Consider the following 25,667-nt stretch of genomic DNA (forward strand, 5'->3'; position numbering starts at 1 on the left):
CTGAAAAAAGACAAAAATGGAGATATGAGGTTTTCTTCCGACAACAGCGATATATATATATATATATATATATATATATATGTGTGTGTGTGTGTGTGTGTGTGTGTGTGTGTGTTTTCTGTATTTATTTTATTGGATTTGATTTTTTATTGACACCTGCACCCAAAATAAATTCCTTGTACATCTGGTACTTGGCAAATAAAGATTCTGATTCAGATTCTGATTCTGGTAAGACCACATAAACATCATAAGTGGACCTAAAATGCAAGAAAATGTAGAGTCCTTTAAATAAATAAGGAACCGCCTGAGTAAGCTGAGTTGTCTTGGGGTGAATAAAGAGATGAGACACGGAGGGAGCACGCAAAAACAAAGTGATTTTTTTCTCTCTCCACCATGAAAGGCCTAATATTTTTAAGGCTGTGTCTTCTGAACTGATACCATGATCCAGCCAGGGGAGGGCGCCAGGAGATTTACAAAAAAACAACAAAACCACTGCCAGGCCATGAGATACTTTGTTAAACTTCTCTACGTCAATTTTATTCCAGAATCTCTGATGAAAATAAATTAAGGAAAATATAGTATTCATGATCACACAATTAAGAAAAAAAAATCTCACACTTAAAAAAAAGTCTGGTGTTTGCTTGACGCTCAGCAACAGCCAGATATACCATTCAGATTTTATGTGTAGTAATTGCACAACATGGGTAAGAGGGAAAACTACATAGACGTCACATTCGTATGCCATTCTGGGAGAGGTAAGGTTTCCTTTCATGTATTTACTAAAAAAATTACTCTACAACGGTAATTGTTGGCAAAAAACATCATACCCTGTGTAGGTAAGTAAATACAACACTGTTTTCTGCTTTTCTACTTTGTAGAGAGTTTTTTTTACAGTGGTGGTGATAGGAACCAGGGGTCGCCATGACTACAACACAAATATAGCCATTTTATCTACTATCCAAAACCACCAGTGAACCTACTGAGTTTTATATGTAATTTCTGGGGGCTACTATGCTTCACAACCCTCTGCATGTACCCCTCCACCATGAATAGATCAAAAAACATACGTTTTAGGCCACAATCTTCTCAAAACCATCATAACACAGTAACTTTCTGTGAGGGAGCTTTTAGAGGTGGACGTCTGGTTCCTCTCACCACCACAGTGGACAATTCTGATTCTGTAAGTTTCTCTAAAACAGAGTGTTTCACACCAAACCACTCCTAATGACCTTGTTTTCACTGTAACAACTGAATTATGCATAAATCAGTGAAATTCCCCCTTCAATCTTTCCATGTGGCTGGACATTCCCAGTGAGTGTCTTCTACAAACTCCTCTTCCAACAGAGCTCAGTCCCCATCAAAACACATCCAGCTGCACTGCAAACAAAACTACAGTCCACAGCTGCAAAGCAAACACGACCTGGACATGAGCTTTGGACAAAAACCACAGCCAGGATGAAAGGATACTTTTACAGAATCCATTATTCTCTCAGCTAAGCCGACTAGCGTATCTCTGTATCGCTGTAAACTTTCCACCCAGTAAGCACAGCCCCTATTTCACCTACACTGAAAAACATAATGTGCTGAATAATGAGTAAAATGTATCACAGCGCTGTACAAAAGTCAGAGACCGTGCTTTAATCATGTTGGGTAAAAGCCTTTAAGCACAAGTTATTCATTTTTTTAGCATCAGGAAAAATATATATATAAATTTCACAGAAAAGTGTAGAAAAGCCTCAACAACTAAATATTATATATTTTTACTATTTAGTGTGTCACTCTTTGCCTTTGTTACACCTTCTATTCTTTTCAAGAGACCCACTTTCAGTTTCTCAAAAAAATCTTTTACATCTCCAAAGTTCAGTCTCAGAAGTTGGTTGAATTTTTCTGCTGGTTGGGGTCTGGACTCTGGGGTGGTCAGTCTATCGTTCAGCTTCTTTGTTTGATGTGTCCGTCTCCTTTTCTCAGTAAGGTTCTTCTTGAACAGCTACACATCCTTTCAGACCCACAGCGCTAAGTCGTCTTCTCACAGTGGAAGGATGGACAGAAACACCTGTGGATGTTTTCAGATCTGAAGCAGTTTGATTTTCTCCTCTCTCTCAAAGAGGAAAGCTTTAAGTGCTGTTTATCTGATGGGGACAGTTTTGGTGTCTACCAGGTCTTCCAGGTGGTTGTTAGGAGCCCCATTTTCTCTGTAGCTTTTAATCAATTTTTGAACTCCAATTTTGGAAACTCTTGTTTTGTCAGTTATTTTCCTTTGACTTTCCTTCATTATACAAGTGGATTATCTTACATCTAATCTCCTCAGAAACATCTCCTGGAAAATTAGCAACTTGTACTTAAAGACAAGTTTTTGGTGAGATATTAAATACATGAAGGTGGTCTCTGACTCTTGCACAGCTGCCAAAAAGTGAGTGAACTGAAAGACAATGCTGTATTGGATGTGGAAATGATGTACACACTGGAATCAAGTAAATTCAATGCAGCACTTTTTTCAGTGTATGCTGTATCTCTCTCCACCCTTCTCTCTCTCTCTCTCTCTCTCTCTCTCTCTGCCACACCCTCTCTGACATACTGCACACTCTCTGTTCTCTTTTCTATGAAATCTCAAGCCATCTACGAACCTATCGCTCTCTGTTCTTCATATCAACCCATAAAAATCTTCCTCGACTCTCCACGACTTCCTTATTTCCCTCTTTTTTTAAACTCTGAGGTACTACAGTTCTCCTGAAAGCCAACCTCAAAAAAAAAAAAGAAAAAGAAATGCTGCCCGTATATTAAAAAAGACCCTACTGTCAAGTTTAATAGTTTTTCACTAAGTACTACAGTATTATTAATAAGTCAGCCTACAAAGGTAACAGTAAGTAGCCTATATATGATGACCGTAACTGTGTGTGTCCTGCACATACAAGGATGGTTGGTGTCCGATCAACAAAATGAAACGATTTGGAGTGCTTAATCAAAATTATTAAACATAAACGCTGTCTACGTCAACAGTTCACAATACCGCCCATATTTAGAGATGGCAGTAAGAGGACTACACTGAATGCACTGGACTGACTCTGATTTAAATGTGTACATTGTTTCCATGTGAATAAATTGGACTACATCAACACAGTTATTGCTGAAAGTAAGTAAACCGAAGCGTTGATGTATCTCCTTCATGCGGAAATAACGTACACATTTGAATCAAGGAAACTCAATGCGCCACTTTTTCAGTGTACAGATGAGAAAACACAAAAAAACCCAGTAACTTTCTCTTCCTCTTCTTGGAGGACCACCGTCTGCCGTGTGCCCCCTCAGTGCTCGGACTGCTGCTTCCTGTGAAAGGGCGCTTTCAGGCGGCTCCAGAACGACTGCGAGCGGCGGCTCTTTCTTTCGTTCCCCCTCACCACCTCCGCCTCCTTCTGACGGATCTGCCGCACGAGTGCAGCGAAAACTTCATCGATGTAGTAGCGAAAGGCTGCCGACGTCTCAAAAAACGGACACTGGAATTCCCTCGCCAGCTCTTTTCCCTCCTCTACAGACACCTGGTGGAGAGATATTAAAACAAATAAGAATGCATACTCTCACTGGCCACTTTATTAGAAACATCTACCTTGTACTTCCACTCACTGACCACTTTATTAGAAACACCTACCTTGTATTTCCACTCAATGGCGACTTTATTAGAAACAAGTACCTTGTACTTCCACTCAATGGCCACTTTATTAGAAACACCTACCTTGTATTTCCACTCACTGGCCACTTTATTAGAAACAAGTACCTTGTACTTCCACTCAATGGCCACTTTATTAGAAACACATACCTTGTACGTCCACTCAATGGCCACTTTATTAGAAACACATACCTTGTACTTCCACTCACTGGCCACTTTATTAGAAACACATACCCTGTACTTCCACTCACTGGCCACTTTATTAGAAACACCTACCTTGTATTTCCACTCACTGGCCACTTTATTAGAAACACATACCTTGTACTTCCACTCACTGGCCACTTTATTAGAAACACATACCCTGTACTTCCACTCACTGGCCACTTTATTAGAAACACCTACCTCGTATTTCCACTCACTGGCCACTTTATTAAAAACACCTACCTTGTACTTCCACTCAATGGCCACTTTATTAGAAACACATACCTTGTACTTCCACTCAATGGCCACTTTATTAGAAACACATACCCTGTACTTCCACTCACTGGCCACTTTTATAAAAACACCAACCTTTCTCTACTCAATGGCCACTTTATTAAAAAACACCTACCTTGTACCTCCACTAACTGGCCACTTTATTAGAAGCACCAACCTTTCTCTACTCACTGGCCACTTTATTAGAAACACCAACCTTTCTCTACTCACTGGCCACTTTATTAGAAACACCAACCTTTCTCTACTCACTGGCCACTTTATTAGATACACCACCCTTTCTCTACTCACTGGCCACTTTCTATTAGAAGAGTTTTAATTAGAACATAATTATTGGTGCTCTATAACGTCCTCAGTCATCTCAAACTTATTTATGCATCATTGTACACATGTATCTGCAAACTGCTTTTTTAGAAAACACTGATTCCAGATTCTGAATGGTAATGCACATTAACACAAGGTAATAAACAAAACATTACAGAATCCTCAGCCTGGGCCTCCCAGTCCATCTGCGTGTTAGATGGGTAACGCCTCACCTGTCTGAGGTGAGCCAGGTCCGATTTGTTTCCCACGAGCACCACAGGTGTGTCCACGGTGCGGCGGACGCGGTAGATCAGCTGCTTAAAGTGGCGCGCCTCCTGAAAGCTGCGGCGGTCTGTTATGGAGTAGGAGATGATGAAGCCTTCGCCAGCTCGCATGTACTGATCCCGCATAGCTGTAAACTCGGCCTGCGCACAGCAGCAGATACAGCCATCATGAACTCACAGGCCGCTGTGCACACTTTGTATTAATGACGCACTATAATTAAAGCTGTGCTCAAACTGTTAACGCTAGGTTTATTATTAGGTTACTATTATAACAGCATTTTATACAGTAACTGCTATAGATTACTCAGTTACTACTATTCATTATTTGGATATTACTATGAATTATTTGGTAACTACAATTAATTATTCAGTAACTACTACATATTACGCAATATCTACTGTGAATCATTTAGTATCTACTATGAATTATTCGATGACTGCTACGAATAATTGCAAATATAAACGACAAACTCACTGTAGCCTCTTAACCTTTATATTAAGGGTCCACTATAATTGTTTTGCCTAACTACTAAGAATTATTCAGTACCTACTGTGAATTATTCATAACTACTATAAATTATTCAGTACCTACTATGAATTATTCAGTAACTACTATATATCATGCAGTATCTACTGTGAATCATTTAGTATCTACTATGAATTAATCAGTAACTACTATGAAGTATTTAGTAACAACTATGAATTATTCAGTAACTACTGTAATTCAGCAACCATCATGAATTATTCAATACTATGAAGTGTTCAGTAAGCAGATGGACTACAGTCTGTAATAATACATTTATATAGTGGATTTTAAGGTACACAGAGCTGTAGTGGAAACTCAGTGTGTAAAAAGCTCTATATTCACCTAATTTCTTTAACCTTCACTGTTTTTCCTCCTGTGCTTGTTTTTCCTCTCCTGCTTACCTGTCCTGCTGTGTCCAAGATGTCCAGGTTTGCCGGCTCATCATCTATGCGGATCTGCGTCTTGTACGCGTCCTCTGAGAACGTGGACACACACATAACATACATTAAAAAAGAAAAAATAGGATACATGTCATCATGTTATGGGAGTAATGGTACATCAACGTATCGGTTTCAAACGCAAAGATAAAAACAAAAAGACTTGGTGTGTCGTTATTGTTTTATATTGTCTACCACTGTGTAGCTCCTCCAGGTACAGTACAGTGCAAAAGTCATGGACCACCCTTCATTTATTTCAATTTATTTTCTGAACGATGGACTGACCACCCCAGAGTCCAGACCTCAACACCACTGAATGTGTTTGATTACTTCAGAAAATGATCAACCAGCTTCTAAGACTGAACTTTGGAGGTGTGTCTGCAGATTCTTTGAGGAACTGAAAGTGAGTCTCCTGAGAAGAATGGAAGCTGTAATAAAAGTAAAGAGTGACACAATAAATACTGAAATATTATATTATGATTAGCTGTTGAGGCTTCTGTGTAAATTTCTGTTTTCTGCTTTTTGGATTTAATGGCTGTGACTGGAAATAAAATAAATAAAGAGTGGTCAGCGACTTCTGCACAGTATGTTTTGTACATTTGTGATTAGCTTTAAAATAATTCTGGAACATATAATAATCTCAAATTTCACTATCATCAAATCATAATGAAATTTGAGATTTTAATGGTGCATTAAATCATCCCCTAAAGAATCGTAATCAAATCAAATCAGATTTTTAGCCCTGCAGAAAAGGCAACAGTCCCATGCAGTGCATAAACACAGTGTATATATTCTCAGCAGCAGCTGCTCTAAATAGGTTCATTATTTGGTAGGGAAATTATGTAACAGCTTGGTCAGGCATGGTGGGAAGAGTTTCACAGGAAGAAGCTTTACAGCCACATGAAACAGCAAATGACTGACATAAAACAACATGACTCGAGCATGCAATGGGTGGAAATCCACCAGAACAACTTCTAAAAAAGGCTTTAATGTCTTAAAGCTATTATCACACCTACCCTCTCCACTCCTGAAGGCTTTGATAATTAGCTGATAATCAATCAGGCATGTTAATGTAGGAAAAACATTGAGCGATTTAAGGTTTTTACATATTCGAGATACAGTTTGGAGAAAAATCTAATGTATACAGTTTTTCCTTTACCCCAAATGTCATCAATCAGCTGAAATATGTGAATTTTTCATTTATTCATCAGGCTCATTATTCAGTTATTACTATAACTTCATATTATATAGTAACTACTATAAATTATTCAGTATCTACTATGAATTATTCAGTAACTGATATGACTTTGGTAACTACTATTAATTACACAGTAACTACTATATATTACTCAGTGTCGACTTTGAATCATTCTGTGTATAAATAATTCAGTAACTACTACAAATTACTCATTTTATGCTATGAATTATTCGTTAACTACTATAAATTATTCAGTGAGTGCGTTTACATGCATTTAATAATCCGATATTTTGTTCTTAATCTGATCAACGTGTTTACATTCACTTGAGTAATCAGATAATGGGGAAACTCCGGGTCTACATGAGTTAGACAGTAATTGGATTTCTGCTTTACAACCAATAAATTCACGGAAGAACACGAGACATAAACGTAATGTAAACTCAAACTTCATGCCGCGGCTTTTTTTTTTAACATGGCGTCACTTTACCTGAAAATATGAACGTACATCATCTAGAAGATGAAGAATATTTAAATGCTTCATTTCGTCACAAATGTATTTGGTTTCAGTGTCACTCTAAAAGTGTTTTGCTGTGTCTCGTGGTGACGCTGCTGGCTTATTTCCGGTACCGCCGCCTGTTTTCGCACATGCGCAGACTGAGAAATCCGAAAGAAATCAGAGTAAGAGTTTACATGCACTGAGAAATCTGATTACTGAGCTAAAATCCAGCCTCTTTATCAGATTTCTTAATCGGATTTCTAGATCGGAGTATGGTGTTTACATGACCATTTGAATAATCAGATAACTGCAGAAATCTGATTACTATCCGATTGTTGAGTGCGTGTAAACCCACTCAGTGTCTACTGTGATGCTAATGTGTACGTTCTGTAGTTGTGAGATTGAGAAGCTGAGGTGTGGACCCTCATACAGGCCCATAGAGTGAAAGCTCATCTTCAGTTCACCCCAAATGTAGTTGATCAGCTAAACATGTTTATTGTCTTAAGTTTGCTTCTTTAGTTTTAGCTCTGGAGCTATGAAGCTAATGTAGCTAACAAGTAATGGAAGCTCATGTACACCAATTAGCATCACACAACTGCACACAACTAAACTCACCTCAAACTGTGTGGAGCTGTTCAGTAATCAGTAATTGTTCAGTAATTAGCACCATGCTAATTGGTGGGGTATAGACTTTACATGTTAGCTACATTAGCTCAGTAATGTACCTCAGGCCCCAAACATGTCTTGGCTGATGGACTACATCTGGGGTGAGGTAGTAATATGTAAATGAGATTTTTCACCAAACTATCGCTTTAAGGGGGGATGCGTAAGAGTTAATTATGTTTTTACTTTCTCACCTATTGTCGGGTCATGGTCCTCAGGAAACCTGTGGCTGATAAACTGCATGATGATGGCTGGAAATAACAAGAGGAGAGAGAGGGGAGGGGGAGAGAGAGAGAGAGAGAGAGAGAGAGAGACATTACTTACATAATCCAGGTATTATGACACAAATGAGTGAAAGCTCCTCCCTTTTTCTCTCTCTAATCCACGATTCTTCCCTTCAACTGACGGCTCATCATTCTCAGTCCACCCCACCTTCCAACACACACACGTTTGTTTTTATACCTTGTCAGGATGTGAAGTCGTGCATATCGCTGTTGTCGGAACAAAACCTCGTATCTCCATTTCTGTAGTTTTTCAGTTTTTGATATAATTTGAAAATACCTGTTGTTCTTTACATTGTGTGTAAATTTCATGATGAATGGACCAAAAGAAACAGCCCAAAATTATTCAGTAAAAAGTCTGGTTCCATTGACTTACATTGAAAGTAAAGTATGTTTTTTCCTTCTCCTGTAAAGTTACCATTTTGGAGATAAGAGGTTTTGCTCAGACAGCAGCGATATGTCGCATATGCATTATATATACAGTACTGTGCAAAAGTCTTATCCATCTGAATGGAAAATTATGTTTACAAACACAAACACACACACACACACACACACACAGACATCATCTAAACCACTTATCCTTCTGGGTCACGGGGGGTGCTGGAGCCTATCCCAGCTGTCATTAGGCGTAAGGCAGGATACACCCTGGACAGGTCGCCAGTCAATTATGTTTACAAAGAAATATAAATAAAATTAATACAATACGTAGACATAACATCAATGCAATATGTAGTGATTTGGTGTATGGTAGTGTGTTTGTTTAGTCATTTCCAAAAACCTCCTCAAGGAAGCCCAGAATTATCCGCAGTTATCATTCAATGCTTGGTGTAAAAAATAAATAAATGGTTTATATATTCAATATTTAATTAAATTAAATCAGGTGTGCTGCTGTTGGAATCCATGCAACGGCAGGTGTGCACCAAGAAGAAATTTCAAACCAGTAATTCATGTTACTTTTTACTTTATTTATATTTATTCACATTTATTCTAATATTATATAGTGTTTTTACAGACATAAATACATTTACTGCTGGGATGACTGGTTTTAAACAATGTGCTTAGATGTGTAAGACTTTTGTACAGTACTGTATGAAAGTATCTATATGTAATATAGATAATAATATGTCCATACCTTTCATATGTACATAATCATTACTTACACATATATAATACATTTGTGTGTGTGTATATATACATACATACATATATATACACAAATGTATTAAATACATGTACGTGCCTATATGTAATAACAATGTGTCCATATGTGTTTTATATATATCGCTGCCGTTGGAAAAAAACCTTGTATCTCCAAAATGATAATTTTACAGGAGAAGGAAAAAACATACTTTACTTTTAATGTAAGTCAATGGAACCAGACATCTTTCCAAGTCATTTTGTGCCACTTCTTTCGGTCCGTTCGTCATGAAATTTACAAACAATGTAAAGGGCAACAGGCATTTTCAAATTATGTCGAAAACTGAAAAACTACCAAAATGGATATACAAGGTTTTCTTCCGACAGCAGCAATATATGTAAGTGTCTGCATGTTATAATACGCCCCATAAATATATGTATATAAGCATTAACACTAATATTAACCCCAGGAACCAAAAAGAAATGGTTTTGCTCTTTCAGTTTTACAAATCACATGAATAATGATACAAAGAGCTTTGTTGAAAACTCAGATTCTGACTTTTCTGTCTTGAAAATGTATGAAAACAAACACACACACACACACACACACACACACACACACAGATCTGCTCCGTTCAGCTCCTCTGTGCTGTTCCCATGGAGACAGTCAGGGTAAAATAAAGTGAAAATATCTGTCACCTTAAAGTCCCCCGTGCAATGCAACCCTATACACATCCTCACCAGGTGAAACGTGCTTATCTCCGTAGCAACAGACTGTGGGAGTAAGTGGAGGGGGGGTGGTGGTTGCTAGGTGACTCCCTAACGACTAGACTGACTCCCTAACGACCAGACTGAGCAGAAGCCTCTGATTGCTGAAGCAGAGAGCCACCGCCCAGCAGCAGTGTGGGCGGGCAGGGGGGGCTGAGGGGGGTTGAGAGGGGCACCTCATGATGAAACAAACCAACAACAACAACAATCAACACAGGATGGAGAAAAGGCAGGGCAGTAGAAATTATAGTTGCATAATCCACTGACAAAAATACATTGATTGTGTGGCTTATTATACAGTACTGTGCAAAAGTCAGAGATCCCTTCGTTTATTTAATTTCCAGTCAAAATGGCTATTAAGTCATTAAGTTATTCATTTTCCAGTGTCAGGAAAAAAGCAGGAAACATATTTAACTCCTTAAAATCCCAGGCTTATTACATACTAAGGCTTATTATTCAGTAACTACAGGGACTTTCATTTAAGGGGTTAATAGAAAATGACACAGAAGCCTCAACAACTCAATATAATATCAAGTTTCGGTCAATCAGTATTTCATTTGTCCACTCTTTACTTTTGTGCAGTCTACTGTCACGTTAAAGGAGAATTCCTCTGATTTTTCAAAATTTCTGCATTATTAAGTGGTTAAGATGTAAACAGAGTCATTCAGAGTGGTTTAGTGTGAAACGCTCTGTTCTAGAGAGACTTACTGAGTCGGAATTGTTCACAGTGGTGGTGATAGGAACCAGACGTCCACCTCTAAAAGCTCCTTTACAGAAAGTTACTACATGAAGTGGTTAAGTCTCAATGTCTGAGACACTGTTTCATGATAGTTTGGAGAAGAATTTTGTCTGGTGTTTGGAGGCAAAATGTCCCCCAAATAAAACTTTACCACTGTTTTACCATCATCAACATTACATATAAAGCTCAGAAGACTCGTGTAGGTTCACTGGTGGTTTTAGAAAACAAATAAAATGGCTATATTTGTGTTGTAGACATGGTGACCCCTGGTTCCTATCACCACCACTGTAAAGATTTAAAGAAAGCTTTCGACATCAAACCACTCTGAGTGACTTTGTTTACATCTCAATGATTAAATTATTCGGAAATATTGAAAAATCAGTTGAATTCCTCTTTTCTTAAATCTTAAAACTAACCAGTTACAGCTGAGTCCTCCCAACAAAAGCTGTTCCTTAAAATCTCACTGACAAAGAGATGCTAACATTCACAGAACTACCCAAACTTCCCACACGTTTCTCTCCCATGAGCGTCTAAAATAAGGACAAGCACTCAATTTTGACCTTTTTTACATAATTTGAAAATACCAGCTGCTTTTTACTCTGCGTCAGAATTTCTTGATGAACCAGACCAACAGAATCCAAAATGACGTACAATAAAACACTGTGACATTAACTTACACTGAAAATTAAGAACGTTTTTTGGAAGTAACAAAATGTGAAAAGAAAAAAAAAGAAAATCTGACCTCTGAGATGTGGAGCAAAGCTTTCAAAAACCGATGAGTCTAAATTTGTAATTGGGATTTTTTGGACAAGCAGAAAATAATAAAGCATCTTCTGAGACTGGACTTTGGAGGTGTGTCTGCACCTTGAGAAACTGAAAGTGAGTCTTCTGAAGAGAATGGAAGCTGTAATAAAGGTAAAGTGTGACGCACTGAATACTGAAAAATGTGATATTATATTTAGCTGTTGTAGCTTCTGGGTAATTTTCTGTAAATATACATATTTTTTTGTTTTTTTTCCAGATGGTCAAAAATAACTTATATTTGAAGCTGTTTTGATTGGAAATGAGATAAAAGAAAGGATGGTTTCTGACTTTTGCTCAGTGTTGTATATCACAAATACACCAGTGAATTATTATTATTTTGTGTATTTGGTGTATTTCAAGTTTTGCCTGCATTATTTTGATTAAAATTATTTCAACTGGATGATGCCAATGCTGTGATTCATCAAAACACCCACAGAAATTCTCATCTGCGGCTGATTTGGACAAAAAAAGCAACTAGACTCATTTGCCTACTGCAGCCATCTGTTGTATCAGTATCACAAAGAATAACATTCTAATAATCATTAACAGATGATTTATTACACAGCTCTGATACAAACACTAACAAGACTTCAGAGACAATGAAGGGCACAGAATGCACATGCTGGAAAAAGGGTGGGGCTGCAGAGAGAGAGAGTGAGAGAGAGAGGAGAGAGAGAGAATGAGGAGAGAGAAAGAGGAGAGACAGGGAGAGAGAGAGAGAGACAGAGAGAGAGGAAGAGTGAGCGAGAGAGAGAGGGAGAGAGAGAGAGAGAGAGAGAGAGAAAGATAGGTAGAGAGAGATAGAGAGAAAGAGAGAGACAGAGAATGAGGAGAGAGAAAGAGGATAGAGAGAGAGAAGGAAGAGTGAGCGAGAGAGTGAGAGAGAGAGAGAGAGAGAGAGAGAGAGAGAGAGAGAGAGAGAGAGAAAAAGAAGGTGGAGAGGAGAGAGAGAGAGAAAGAGGAAAAAAGAAGGTGGGGAAGAGAGAGAGAGAGAAAGAAAGAAAAAAAAGGCAGAGAATTGAGAGAGAGTGAGACACAGAGAGAGAGAGACAGACAGACAGAGAGAGACAGACAGAGAGAGACAAAGAGGAGAGAGAGAGAGAGAAAGAGACAAAGAGGAGAGAGAGAGAGGGAGAGTGAGGGAGAGAGAGAGCGAGAGAAAGAAAGAGAGGGAGAGACAAAGAGGAGAGAGAGAGGGAGAGTGAGGGAGACAGAGAGAGTGAGAGAGAGAGAGAGAGAGTGAGACAGAGAGAATGAGAGAGAGAGAGAGATAGAGAGAGAGAGAGGTAGAATCTGAATGTCTCTTTTTGGTCACTCACCACTCTTTCCCACTCCTCCCTCCCCCAGCATGACCAGTTTGTACTCGCGGGAGAGAGAGCCAGTGCCCCGCGAAGACTCCATCAAAACAACTGCAACAGACAGACAAACCATAGAACTTAAAACCTACATTTAACCCTGTGAAACATTCAACTCAACCTCACTGTTCTTCCACTCATGTACACGTATATAAGGACGAACTCAAGACAAATACTGGGCATAGCATAAAACACAGCAGGCGCACTTCCTCACTCTCACACAACAGGCACGATACAAATAAACAAGGTCAAATGAGGACAAGCAAGACGAGGCAGCAGGAGAAAGTGCACTGCAGTACACTCAGAACACAGAGGCTGCGAAAAGAGAGCGGGTTACAGATATGAGCCTGTGTGTGCGTGTACCATGCCTGTCGGTGGTGTGAGTAAAACAAGGGGTATATAGTCTAAAGTACAACAACAAAATCAGAGAGGACCCCATGAATTTGGTCAGAAAAATCACAATTAGATATTTTCCCAAATCGTTCAGCCTAAAGCCTAGTACTGAGTAATTTATGATTAACTAAAACTAAATAACTCATAGTAGTTATTAAATAACTCATAGTAGTTAGTGAATAATTCATTGCACATAATGACTATTACAGCATTTACTACATAATTCACTGCATGTACTGTTAAATCTTTTGTAGATACTGAATAATTCATAAAACATACTGAATAATGTATTGTAGGCAGTGAATAATTCATAGTGGATACTGAATAATTCATACTGGTCTTAAATAATTCACTGTAGATATTGAATATACTTAGTATTTGCTAAATAATTCACTGTATGTATGGTTTAATTTATAGTAGATACTGAATAATTCATAATGGTTACTAAATAATTAATTGTAGATACTGATTGTACTCAGCATTTGCTATATAATTCACTGTATGTACGGTTTAATTCGTAGTAGATACTGAATAATTCAAAGAAATTACTGAATAACGTATTGTAGGCAGTGAATAATTCATAGTGGATACTGAATAATTCATACTAATTAGTAAATAATTGTAGATACTGGATATGCTCAGTGTTTGCTATGTAATTCACTGTATGTGTGGTTTAATTAATAGTAGATACTGAATAATTCATAGTGGATACTGAATAATTCATAGTGGTTACTAAATAATTCACTGTAGATACTAAATGTACTTGGTATTTGCTATATAATTCACTGTATGTACAGTTTAATTCATAGTAGATACTGAATAATTCATAGAAATGACTAAATAATGTCTTATAAATAGTAAATAATTCAAAGTAGGAATTCATAATAATTCATATTAGTTACTAAATAATATGTAGAAGACTGAATAACTCATAGGAGTTTGGTAGATACTTTTGGTAGATACTTAATAATTAATAGTACTTCCTAAATATTTTATGGCAGACACTGAACAGCTCAGAAAGGATACTGAAAAAAATAATAGCAGCTACTGAATAACTCATAGTAGATACTGAATAAAGTGTAATAGTGAATAGTTTATAGTAGTTAGTAAATAATTGATAGTAGATACTGGCAACTGAACAATACGCCCCTTAGGGTCTGTATGTGGGTCTAATCTTCAGTGCAACTCCTCACAGTAGTTCACAGTAATTACATAATTCATAAGACATATGATTAACAGCTGCAGTTTAAGGAGTTAATGTCACAGTTCATATGAATAACTATGTTATGAATCTAATTCTATCTTTTTGAGTGACCTTGGAAGAAAAATGTGAGAGTCTTACAGTCTGTGACCCTAAAAAGTAGCCAAGGCCAAAACTATCCAGCGCCACTCTGAGCGCTTAAAGATATTTTACTGGAAGGCTATTTACAGTGTGACCTTGAGGGGAAGAGTGCCAAACAGACCGGTCTGAATCAGTTCTGGTGTAGTTTAGATTTATTTGTACATTGTGTGGAGCATGATTTACTCATCAGTACTGTTCGGTGTTCATGAGCCCTACACTGGCTGTTTTTATCCTTTCTTGTTGAAGGTTTCGGCTGTATTGCAGCAGCGCTAATATCACTTTTAGAGGTCAATATTGTGCAGTTGTGGTCATGATCATGAGTGCAGCTTGCATGGACTTTTTTTTTTCACCATGGCGTTGGCTGTAATGTGTGACCATGTCCTTTTTTAGCACATTCTGAGTGTGTGCAGTTGACACTAGAGGCAAAGTTGGGTGCAGAAGAGGAAGTGACTCATCTGGCCGAGCTATTCATGTGACAATGTGATGCGTCCACTGGGCGGCTGCTACATTAACCACTGACAGTAACATGCATTTGCTGCAGCACTGTGGGGGATCAATATGAGAGCGCTGAACTGAGCACTGCTATTGACTGACGTTGTAAAAAGTCATGCAGAAAGGCTGGCATTGAAATCACCGTACACCTACCTATCTGGAGGGAATTCAATGCCACTGAAACAAATATGAGGCCTGGTTTCTAAGAGGAGTCCAGCTCTGGCACATTCTGGTGTTTTCCATGCTTGCATACACCTACCAAGCCTTGTTAGATGCCATCCTTCGTTTAGGTCATTTTTAGTTATTTATTTTCCAGCATCAGGAAAAAAGGCAGAAAACATATTTAACGGAAAAGTACACAAACTGTTAGTAATGAAGGTTCTGTGCAGGTACATTTTTGTTCATCAAGGCAATGTAAATGTTCCCTCAAAGGTACAACAGTGGCTTTAATGTCAAATTGTGCACCTTAAATAAGTTTTTCCAGGTGAAAAATATATATTTATACCTTTTTATAACCTAATGTTTTAAAACAGAACAATAAAATAGACGGTGTGTGTGGAGTCAGTATGACTTAGACAATATCATTTCAGTGGATTATGGTACAGTTATGTTCCCTGACTAAAGGTACTGAGATGTACCCTTGAGGGTCCCACCCCAGTGACAGTTTAGTACCTTTATTTCTGAGAGTGCAGAATCCCCAACAACTAAATATATTTTTTTCAGTATTTACTGTGTCACTCTTTACCTTCTTTGCAGCTTCCATTCTTTTCAGAAGACCCACTTTCAGTTTCTCAAAGAAATCCGCAGACACGCCACCAAAGTTCAGCCTTAGAAGTTGGTTTAGCATTTTCTAAAGTAATCCCAAACACATGCAGCGATATTGAGATCTGGACTCTGGGTTGGTGAGTCTGTTGCTCTAAGAACACCGGCAGCTTCTTGGTTTTAATAAGTATGTCTTCATCTTCTCAGCAGTGTGCTTGGGATCATTATCTTGCTTTAAATGATTTTCTTCTCAGTCAAACGTTTTCCAGAAGGCACTGCATCATCAGGCCTTCATTCAAAAACAAATTTTCCCTCCACCATGCTTGACTGATGGTTGTAGACATGGTTTGAAGAGTCTTTCACTGCTTGTTACCTCCACAGATCTCAAATTTAGACTCATCAGTCCATAAAACCTCACTCCACACCCCAGATGTCCAGTTGAGTATTCTTGAGCCAGTGTTCTTGTATATTGTCTGTCTCCTTTTCTCAGTGAGGCCTCTTGACAGCTACACATCCTTTCAGACCCACAGCTGAGTCGTCTACTCACAGTGGAAGGATGGACAGAAACACCTGTGGATGTTTTCAGATCTGAAGCAGCTTGATTTTCTCCTCTCTTTATCACAAATGAAATGTGTTATAAGATCTGATGTTCTACTTAGTGTTGGGAACATTTGTGTAATGTTCTGTTAAATATAGGTTGTCTGCTTTTTCTTAACGGTGAAAAACCTAAATTAATGCAATTCATTGTGTGATTACATGTATAATAATACATCTAAACAGCACAACAAAATGTCATTCTTGGTAATTCTTGACTTCTTCACCTCTGAGCTATTTAGTGCATACTATGAATTATTCAGCATTTACTATAAATTATTTGGTATCTACTATCAATTATTTAGTAACAAATTATTGCATATCTATTACAAATTATTAAATATCTACTATGCATCTAATGCGTGTGGACCCACACACAGACCCATAGAGTTACCAGGTTTAACAGATGTGTTAGGGAAACTGTGCTGGACTCCAACCCTAAAGGACCCAAGATGGGCTTAATATCACTAAATTTAGCTGAGGATGAGGTAAGCCTGGCTGAGGGCATGCATAATGAATTCATGTGATCCTTCAGGGATGTGTCATTACTTTATAATTAACACTAAAACCATTATTCCTTCATTTCACTTTAAACAATTATTGCATTCCCCACAGTCTTCCAGGCTGAAAAACACACTCCTCATTTGTCAGTTCAGTAAGTTTATGCTGTGCAGGTATGACAGCTTTACAAAAATTAACCTCATTTTTATAACTACACAACATACACATCAGCTTCATAGCAGATATTGAATAATTCATAACAGGTACTGAATAATTTACAGTAGATACTGAATAATTAAAAGTTGACACTGAACAAGTAGTGACTCAATAATTCATAGTAGATACTAAATAACTAAATAATTCATGATTGATACCAAATATTTAAAAGTGGCTAATTAATAATAAGTTATAATATTAGGCCTAATAGCTGAATAATAAGCCTAGGGTTTAAGCTTTATTAAGTCTTTTTTAGGTTCCCCTAATATATGTGTCCTGCCTGACGTTATTTTGGAATTAGTGAAGGGTAAATTATGTATTTGTGAACCATGAGGAACCACATTCTTGAGCTACTCCTGCGGCCAATTTTTTCCCCAAAAGTACATCTGTCTATGCTAAATGTCGAAAAGTATCCGGACAGTACTTCTAATGAGTGAGTTCAGCTACTTTAAGGTGCATCCACAGCTGACACAGCTTGTATAATCTCTAAAGAAAAAAAGCACTGATCAATTAAATGGGACATGAAGCAGCTGCATATGAGCCTAACGTCACCAACGGCATGGTGAGGGGTATAAAGCCCCCAGCATTGGGCTGAGGAGCAGTGGAACTGAAGTGATGGAGCTCCATCCAATACCTTTGGTATGAATGTAATGAATGTGATCCATTCAACATCAGTACCTGACCTCACTCAATCAAATCCTCACAGCAATGCTCCAACGTCTAGTGTAAAGCCCTCCCAGAAGAGTAGATGCTGAGAATGATCCACCACCCAAATAATACCTGCTCTATGGTGGTCCTGACTACTGAAGAACAGGGTGAAAGTGGGCTAACAAAGTATGCAGAGAAACAGATGGACTAGTCTGTAACTGTAGAACTACAAGGTGCTCCTATATGGTCAGTGGAGCTAAACAAATGGACAATGAGTGTAGATACAAGGAGGTGGTTTTAATGTTCCGTATATAATATATAATGTTATATATAATCTCTATATATACATATGTGTGTGTGTGTGTGTGTGTGTGTGTGTGTGTGTGTGTGTGGTCTGCATGGCTTTACTGGCAGATATTTATAGAGGGCGTGTTAAGTAAGAGGAATAGCAAAGCAGTCTGGTCAGTTCTCCCCGGCTAAAATGCCCAATTTGGGCCTAAATTTGCAGTAGAGATCCTGGACTGGTCAGTTTAGGCCTCGTTCAGGATCAACTCTGTGGATGGACGCTCAAATAAGCAGCTTGCCGTTTGAGAGCAGCACTTTCAGCGCATAATGTTACAACAACGTAGCCAGATTGAGGGAAAAGAGCGCCTAAGCACGAACTAGCCGGCCGATAACACTGAAATAAGTTGGAAAAGGTGAATGGAAAAACTTTGAAAAGCCTCTAAACACACAGAAAGGCTCACATACAATGAAAGGCTGCGAGCACAGGACCAGCATCGTGACCACACCGCGAAAGAGAGCCACGATTGTTTGGCAAATCCAACAGACCCGCACGCCTTATTAACAAAGCGAGGCTATTTTATGACAGGGGTTTACAGATTCGGCACGCTGTTCGTCCTGCTGGAGAAAGAATTCAGACAAACAGAGTAAAAAAAAACCTGAGGGCTCAAAACGAGGCTGAATTGGGCTTCCTATTCGCCGTTCCACCTTAAATGGTACAGCAGTAACACTGCAATTGCTGCACCATTTAAGGTGGACCGGGAAACTTCGAAACAAGGAGCTTTTTGATAGCAAAGGCGATCAAAAACTCAAAAAAAGTGTTTCAGCAACAGCCCAGACTAAGTTTACAGCCCAGACTGCAAACCCCTCACCATAAAGATGCAAGGGAGCGGGGAGGGGATTTGCTCCAGGTGCGCCAAAAAAGGACAGCTTTGCCAAAAACAAAAATTTCCAACACTTTTTTTTTTTTTGCAAACAACGAGTCAGTAGTTGGACTCTTGTTGTTGCAGCTACACATTAAAATAGAATAGAAAACAGAACGAACAAAACTGCTCACCTCGGTCACAGTATGTCCGTCTTCATCGCTCCCTTAGTATCAAAGCTGCTGATCATTTTGAAGGAGGATTAATAAAAAAGGTAAATTCCTAAAGCTTCATTCTCACCCACTGTAAACACATTCAGCCCCATGAAGGAGGCAGCGCTGCCGCTGGGTCCTAGAGCCAGTGGGGTTCAGGTCAGGGCCTTGGCTGCTGAATTCATGACAACAAACTGGGAAGTCGGAAAACTTCCTACTTTCCACCTTCGTGTTCTTCTACACTCTAAAAAAGATGGTTCTTCAAGAGTTCCCAGAAGTGCTCTTCTACTTTTAAAAGAACCATTCTCAAAAAGGCTCTATATAAAACCGTATGAAACACATTCCCCATCACTCTGAAGAACCATTTCACCATGCAAAGACACTTTTAAGCATGAATGGTTCTGTATAGAACTCATGGTTCTAAATAAAACAATGCCCTTTACTAAGGAACTCTTGAAGAACCATCTTTTTAAGTGTGTGTGCTCTGTTTGAGGTCAGAAAACACGATAAGTTGGCCCTTTTTTGACTGCTAACTAGACCTCTGAGGTGGTGTTGCTGGCGTTATGACCATATTAGGACCTCCAGGTCTGAGCTGCTTTACTCTGTGACAAAAATGAATGCCGTTAACGAAAATCGCTGCTGTGATAAACAGAAATGCCTCAAGGATGATATGATTTGAGCTGTGTACATTGTTCCCCCGAGGGTCACTGCATTCTGAATTATGAGGTTCTTTGGTAGCGAGTGAAACAGACGAGCTCGTCCAGAAGAACAGAAGACGAGCCAGTGCACCTGTTTTACAATGTTTTGGTTTTCGACCGAACGGAAGCAGAGAATATAGTTATTGTTATAAATTCAGTATTATTAGAAGCCAGTCCAGATGGTAACTACATGTTAATATTGGAGACGTAACGATTCACAAATTTTAATACAGCAAAAACAAAGAGTGACCGAGAAAGTGCTTTAAGTTAATGTGTTAGTGTCCATTTTCATTTTTAAAAAAGAACATTTAACATTAAAGGGTACAATGTTTAAAACAGCTTCGGTGTTCCAGTCTAACACTTTAGCCCTTAATTTTTACATGATCATTTTCCAACCCCTCTTTATCCTTTAGTACCAAACAAGCTGTTGTCAGTCGACTGACATATGTAAATGATCTCTCTTCTGGTTGGCTGCTGTGCACTATGCCTTATTGAAGAAGCAGTGACGTCACAAAAACATTGAGGTAATTTGAAATGGGCTGTTTTTGCTGCTTAGATTCCACATATGGACGGTATGGACTAAAGAGTTAACAGTATGCTTTAAATCTTTACCAATTTCCAAAATAAGTGGGAAAAAAATCAGTTTTCGACGATAAGAGTCCTTTAAAGTTATATTGTCTATCCTGATAAAAGTGATTACAATATACTGAAAATGAACTAAAGTTTAATTCGGGTTCATGTAGCCTGTTTTTCACATTGAGTGCCCCCAACTCTACCATTTAAAGGGGAATTTTGCTGTAATTCAGAGTGGTTTGGTGTGAAATGGTTGATTGTAGAGACTCAGATCTCTTTACAGTGGTGGTGATTGGAACCAGGGGTCGCCATGACCACAACACAAATACAGCCATTTTATTTACTATCCAAAACCAGCAGTGAACCTACACGAGTCTTCAGAGTTTTTATATGGAATGTTGATGATGGTAAAAAGTGATAAATCTGAAATAAGTTTTCTTTGGGGAATACTTTGTCTCACAACACCCTCCATGATGAGTAGGGTTCAAATTTGATCCCCGGTGATGCTACAGCCATCACTGGCTGGGAGTCTAAGACAGCACAATAGGCCTCGCTCTCTCTGAGTGGGTAGGATGGCCGTCCCTCTCTCCCATCACACCCCAGAACAGCTGACACAACAGAGCGCAGTTAGCGCTCTTCTCCAAGTGTGTTCAGCTGTCCAATGACATTGCATTAGTGGCAGCTTGAAAAGATGTGGTGGTGCTTCACATGACTTGGAGGAAGCTTGTGTTTGCCCTCACCCTCCTAGTGCTGGTGGTATCGAGTGATTGGGGGAGTCCTAACCAGTGGGGGGAATTGGATACGACTAAATTAGGAAGACAATTGGAAAAAAATATATGTTTTGGCTAAAATGTTCTTGAAAGTATCATAAACTGGGTCTCCAACATCAGGCAGCGTATTCGTGACCATTTCATGTAACAGCTTTCTGTGAGGGAGCTTTTAGAGGTGGACGTCTGGTTCCTACCAGCACCACTGTGAACAGAAAATCAACAGACAGACGAATAGCTACTCAAAGGGGAATTCCACCATTTTTTCTGAATTTCTGCATAATTCAACACTTAAGATGTAAGCAAAGTCACAGATCTGCAAAGTTCACAGTGGTGGTGATGGGAACCAGACGTCCACCTCTAAAAGCTCCCTCACAGAAAGTTGTTACATGAAATGGTTATGATGTCTGATGCCTGAGACATTGTTTTACGATGGTTTTTAGAAGGTTTTGGCCTGAAACTTATTTTTAAAACCTATTCAAGGTGGAGGGATACATGCAGGGTGTTGTGAAGCAAACTAGTCCCCAAAAGAAGATTCAGATTTTTCACTGTTTTACATTCCATTCCATATATAAACTCAGAAGACAGGTGTAGGTTCACTGGTGGTTTTGGATAGTAAATAAAAAAATATGTTTTTGGCCAAAATGTTGAATGAAGTATCATAAACAGGGTCTCAAACATCAGGCAGCATAATCGTGACCATTTCATGTAATAACTGTCTGCGAGGGAGCCTTTAGAGGTGGATGTCTGGTTCCTATCACCACCACTGTGAACAATTCTGACTCTGTACGTTTCTCCAGAGCAGAGCATTTCACTAAAAACCACTCTGAGTGACTCTGTTTACATTTTAACCATTTAATTATATAGCAATTTAAAAAAAAATGGAAGGAATTCCCCTTTAACAACGAATTCTATATTGCTTTTGAGAAAAAAACCCCTTCCAGCTCATTAAGAAGCTCCTCCTGAGTTGAAGTGGGTGTTTTCCTGTTCTGGAGGTGGGACCTGGGGCTGTATCTGCAGGCAGAAAGCAGAGGTGTCAGATCTAGTGGGTCAATTTTTCATTTTATTTTGTACGTTCATTGTGTTAACAAATATCAACATACAGTACAAGTCAGCATTAGTGTAACATGTTTAGCATAGACCTATAACAGCATTATGCACATTACGTGTCCTCAAAAGCAGTTTTCCTCCACACAAAACGTACCGACTCTGCATCGTCCAGTTGGGCCGATAATACGGTTACATGTTTTGTTTTCTTTTTTTTTTTCTTTGCACCTCAATTTATTGTACAACACACAACAGCAAAGAACTGAGAGGTTGGATTTAGGGGGGCGAAAGAGGGGGCGGGGGGAAATGGGCCTCCAAAAGGCAACAATAAAAAAAAAACTAAATAAATAAAAAGAAAGATTTACACCAAAATAACCCATCACCATTTTCAGGGAGAAGTTACATATGGGCAGAAAGTGCTACTGCCTTATAGTGCATTGAGACAAACAATACTTTACAACCGTTCATATTTATATTATTTATATATAAACAAGCTTTTGTACACCCAAGAACAGAGGAGGACCAAAGAGGCAGAAAAAATATATAAACTTTAGGACGCACTATTCCATTTGCTCTGTGTGCTATTAGCTTTCATCCAAACTGCTGGTAATGTAATTACACACCAACTCAGTCTTTAGAGATTTGATTTCAGTCAATATAGCATTACAGCGTGGCTATTTGATAAAAAAAGCCACTGAAAAACAATAATAATGCATTGAAATTGCTTGTTTCCACATGAATAAAAGCACAGTTTCTGCCGAAATTAACTGAGACAAAACTGTGCTGCATAATTTACACATTTGAATCAAGAAAATTCAAAGCATGACTGTTTTCAGTGCATTAACCATGTTATATCTACAAGAAACTGAATGTACTGAATATAAGGTGCCATATATGAATGTAAATTGTGTTGAATGGACCAAACATCAAGACAAATTCCTACTACATGTTCAAGTATATTTTGAATCAATTTGATTCTGATGATGTAGAAGTTAATGATTTATTCACGATTCCTCATTTTGCCTGATAGCAGAGAGAGAAAGAAAAGTACCACTTGAAGACATTTCAATCAACAGACAGGCAATTAGCTACTCAAAGGGGAATCCCACCATTTTTTCAGAATTTCTGCATAATTAAACAGTTAAAATGCAAGCAAAGTCACAGATCTGCAAAGTTCACAGTGGTGGTGATGGGAACCAGACGTCCACCTCTAAAAGCTCCCTCACTGAAAGTTATTACATGAAATAGTTATGAATATGATGTCTGATGCCTGAGATGTTTGATGCCTGAGCCTAAATCATGGCGACCCCTGGTTCCTATCGCCACCACTGCAAAGACACCACTGAAAAAGTCTCTACAATCAACCATTTCACACTGAACCACTCTGAATGACTCCGTTTACATCTCAAACACTGAATTATGCAGATATTTTGAAAAATCAGTGGACTTTCCCTTTAACATGAATGCATTTAACCTATTCATGCCCAACCATTAAGGCAAAATGCCACAAAACTTGTTCTGATAGTAATAATTTGATAGTAACAACTTGAATGAACATCTAACAGTATTCAATTAAGACTTTTTCATATTTTTATTCACAATCAAATTTGGATTTGTACCGTTTTTTTTTAAACAGTGATCAAAAGACTGAATTTAATGATAAATTAATAGATAACAACTCACATTATAGCCAGAATTTTAATTCGATTCGAAAACTTTTTTCAGATTTGTGCAGATAAGGACCCCAACATTTGAGATGTGGACATCAATGGGTTAAAGTTCCAGCGGACAGACCAAAAATTAGGTGTAATTAGTGTGAACACACATTTAACAAGCACAGATATGAGCTGATTCTTGCCTAAGCTGCTTCCCTCTCTCTCTCTCTCACTCTCTCTCTCCTCTCGACCACTCACTCAGTGCTGTGAACTCAGTCACACAGGGAATGAGTAAGGACATGTGAATCTGCCTCCGGGGCTCAGTGCTGCCTGAGTGACATCATTGGAAAGCACACATTCTCTCTCTCTCGCTCACTCACTCGCTAGCACACACACTCCCTCCCTCAGGTCTGACCCTCTTTGGGCCGTCTGTGTTAGCTAAGGGCCCACGGGGGGCCGAGGGGGGAGAGGGGGTGTGCGGCGCGCTGTGTGGGAGCAGATGAGTTTAGTGCTCCATCACAATCAGCACTGCTGTAACCCCTAGAAGGCTCAGCAATCACCAGCCATAACAAAAAACATGCTGGAGTTTTATATGAATAATTCCTAATCACAGCTCATTGAATCAAGTAGAGGAATGGCAGGGAAAGTGCGGATTCTGAACTTTCAATCCCTCCCATATTTGTTTTTGTGAGTAGAAAAGAAGATATTTGATTTTATTTTTTTGTATTTATGACTTGAAACTGTCAATACAGACCGCATGGGCTTGTGCAGAAGTTTTGGCGCCCCTCCACTGACACGTCTTGTTGATTTTCTAACTAAAAATAAGTTAACACATCATCTACACTGTAAAAAATGATTCAATGTTTTAGCTTAAAAAAGCAAATAACCTGGTTGGCTTAAAAATCTGAAGTTACTGCACTTCTAATATTAAGCTGACAGAGCAATAATATGTGTTTTACACTGTGTTAACGCATTTGAAGTTCAGTGAACTTTACATTTTTTACCTGAACTCAAAAAGTTCTCTGCAGACACATTTATTTTCACTTAGAAAATCAACAATACATCTCAACCTTTGCGTAAGACTGTAAATGTAACTCATTATGCAATTATGTGATTACATTTTGATAATTAAATAGTCTAACAGACTGACAGTAATAGCTAGAACTCTAAGGGTTTAGTTCAGTTTGTGCCTCTCGTAATGATATACAGCAGTTAAAGCACATTTTATTGGCTTCTTTTATGGGACAGCAGTATTTATCGTGTGCAAAAGTCCAGTTTGGCTTCGTTACGGGTCTCATCACAGCTATTTGGTTCCCTCCATATATTCTTTTCAGTAATGAAAATAAAAAAGAGCTTTAAAAAGTGCAAATATTTGCCTAAGTCTGCATATTTCTCACCGCGTTCTAATCAGTATTTTCAGAATTGAGGATGGGGATTATAGAAGCTAGGTGCATTATATGAGCTTCAGTGTTGTTTGA

At 38.5% G+C, this 25,667-nt stretch overlaps 1 protein-coding gene across 2 annotated transcripts; it reads right to left on the bottom strand.

The window, feature by feature from the left end:
- Positions 1–2,547: 2,547 nt before the first annotated feature.
- rit1 (Ras-like without CAAX 1) lies at positions 2,548–19,604 on the bottom strand. Of its 2 annotated transcripts, XM_036565993.1 has the most exons (6): positions 19,432–19,600; positions 13,109–13,198; positions 8,252–8,308; positions 5,665–5,738; positions 4,687–4,878; positions 2,548–3,530 (listed from the first exon to the last, which is right to left on the bottom strand). In XM_036565993.1, the coding sequence occupies exons 2-6, from the start codon at positions 13,188–13,190 to the stop codon at positions 3,300–3,302; spliced, it is 636 nt and encodes a 211-aa protein (XP_036421886.1). In that variant the 5' UTR covers positions 13,191–13,198; positions 19,432–19,600; the 3' UTR covers positions 2,548–3,299. The 2 variants fall into 2 exon arrangements, with proteins under 2 accessions (XP_036421886.1, XP_036421887.1); XM_036565994.1 differs by lacking the exon at positions 13,109–13,198 and having other exon boundaries at positions 19,432–19,604.
- Between the last annotated feature and the right edge of the window lie 6,063 nt (positions 19,605–25,667).

This window comes from Colossoma macropomum, unplaced genomic scaffold (genome assembly GCF_904425465.1).
Source record: "Colossoma macropomum unplaced genomic scaffold, Colossoma_macropomum, whole genome shotgun sequence".
Lineage (NCBI taxonomy): Eukaryota > Metazoa > Chordata > Actinopteri > Characiformes > Serrasalmidae > Colossoma > Colossoma macropomum.

Bases quoted from the DNA above. Each gene is read 5' to 3' on its own strand.
- rit1 (XM_036565993.1), bottom strand. From the start codon at position 13,190: ATGGAGTCTTCGCGGGGCACTGGCTCTCTCTCCCGCGAGTACAAACTG. The intron at 4,879-5,664 runs GTAAGCAGGAGA...TGCTGTGCGCAG, and splicing joins TCTTGGACACAGCAGGACAG to GCCGAGTTTACAGCTATGCG. The intron at 3,531-4,686 runs GTGAGGCGTTAC...TCTCTCCACCAG, and splicing joins ACCTGGCTCACCTCAGACAG to GTGTCTGTAGAGGAGGGAAA.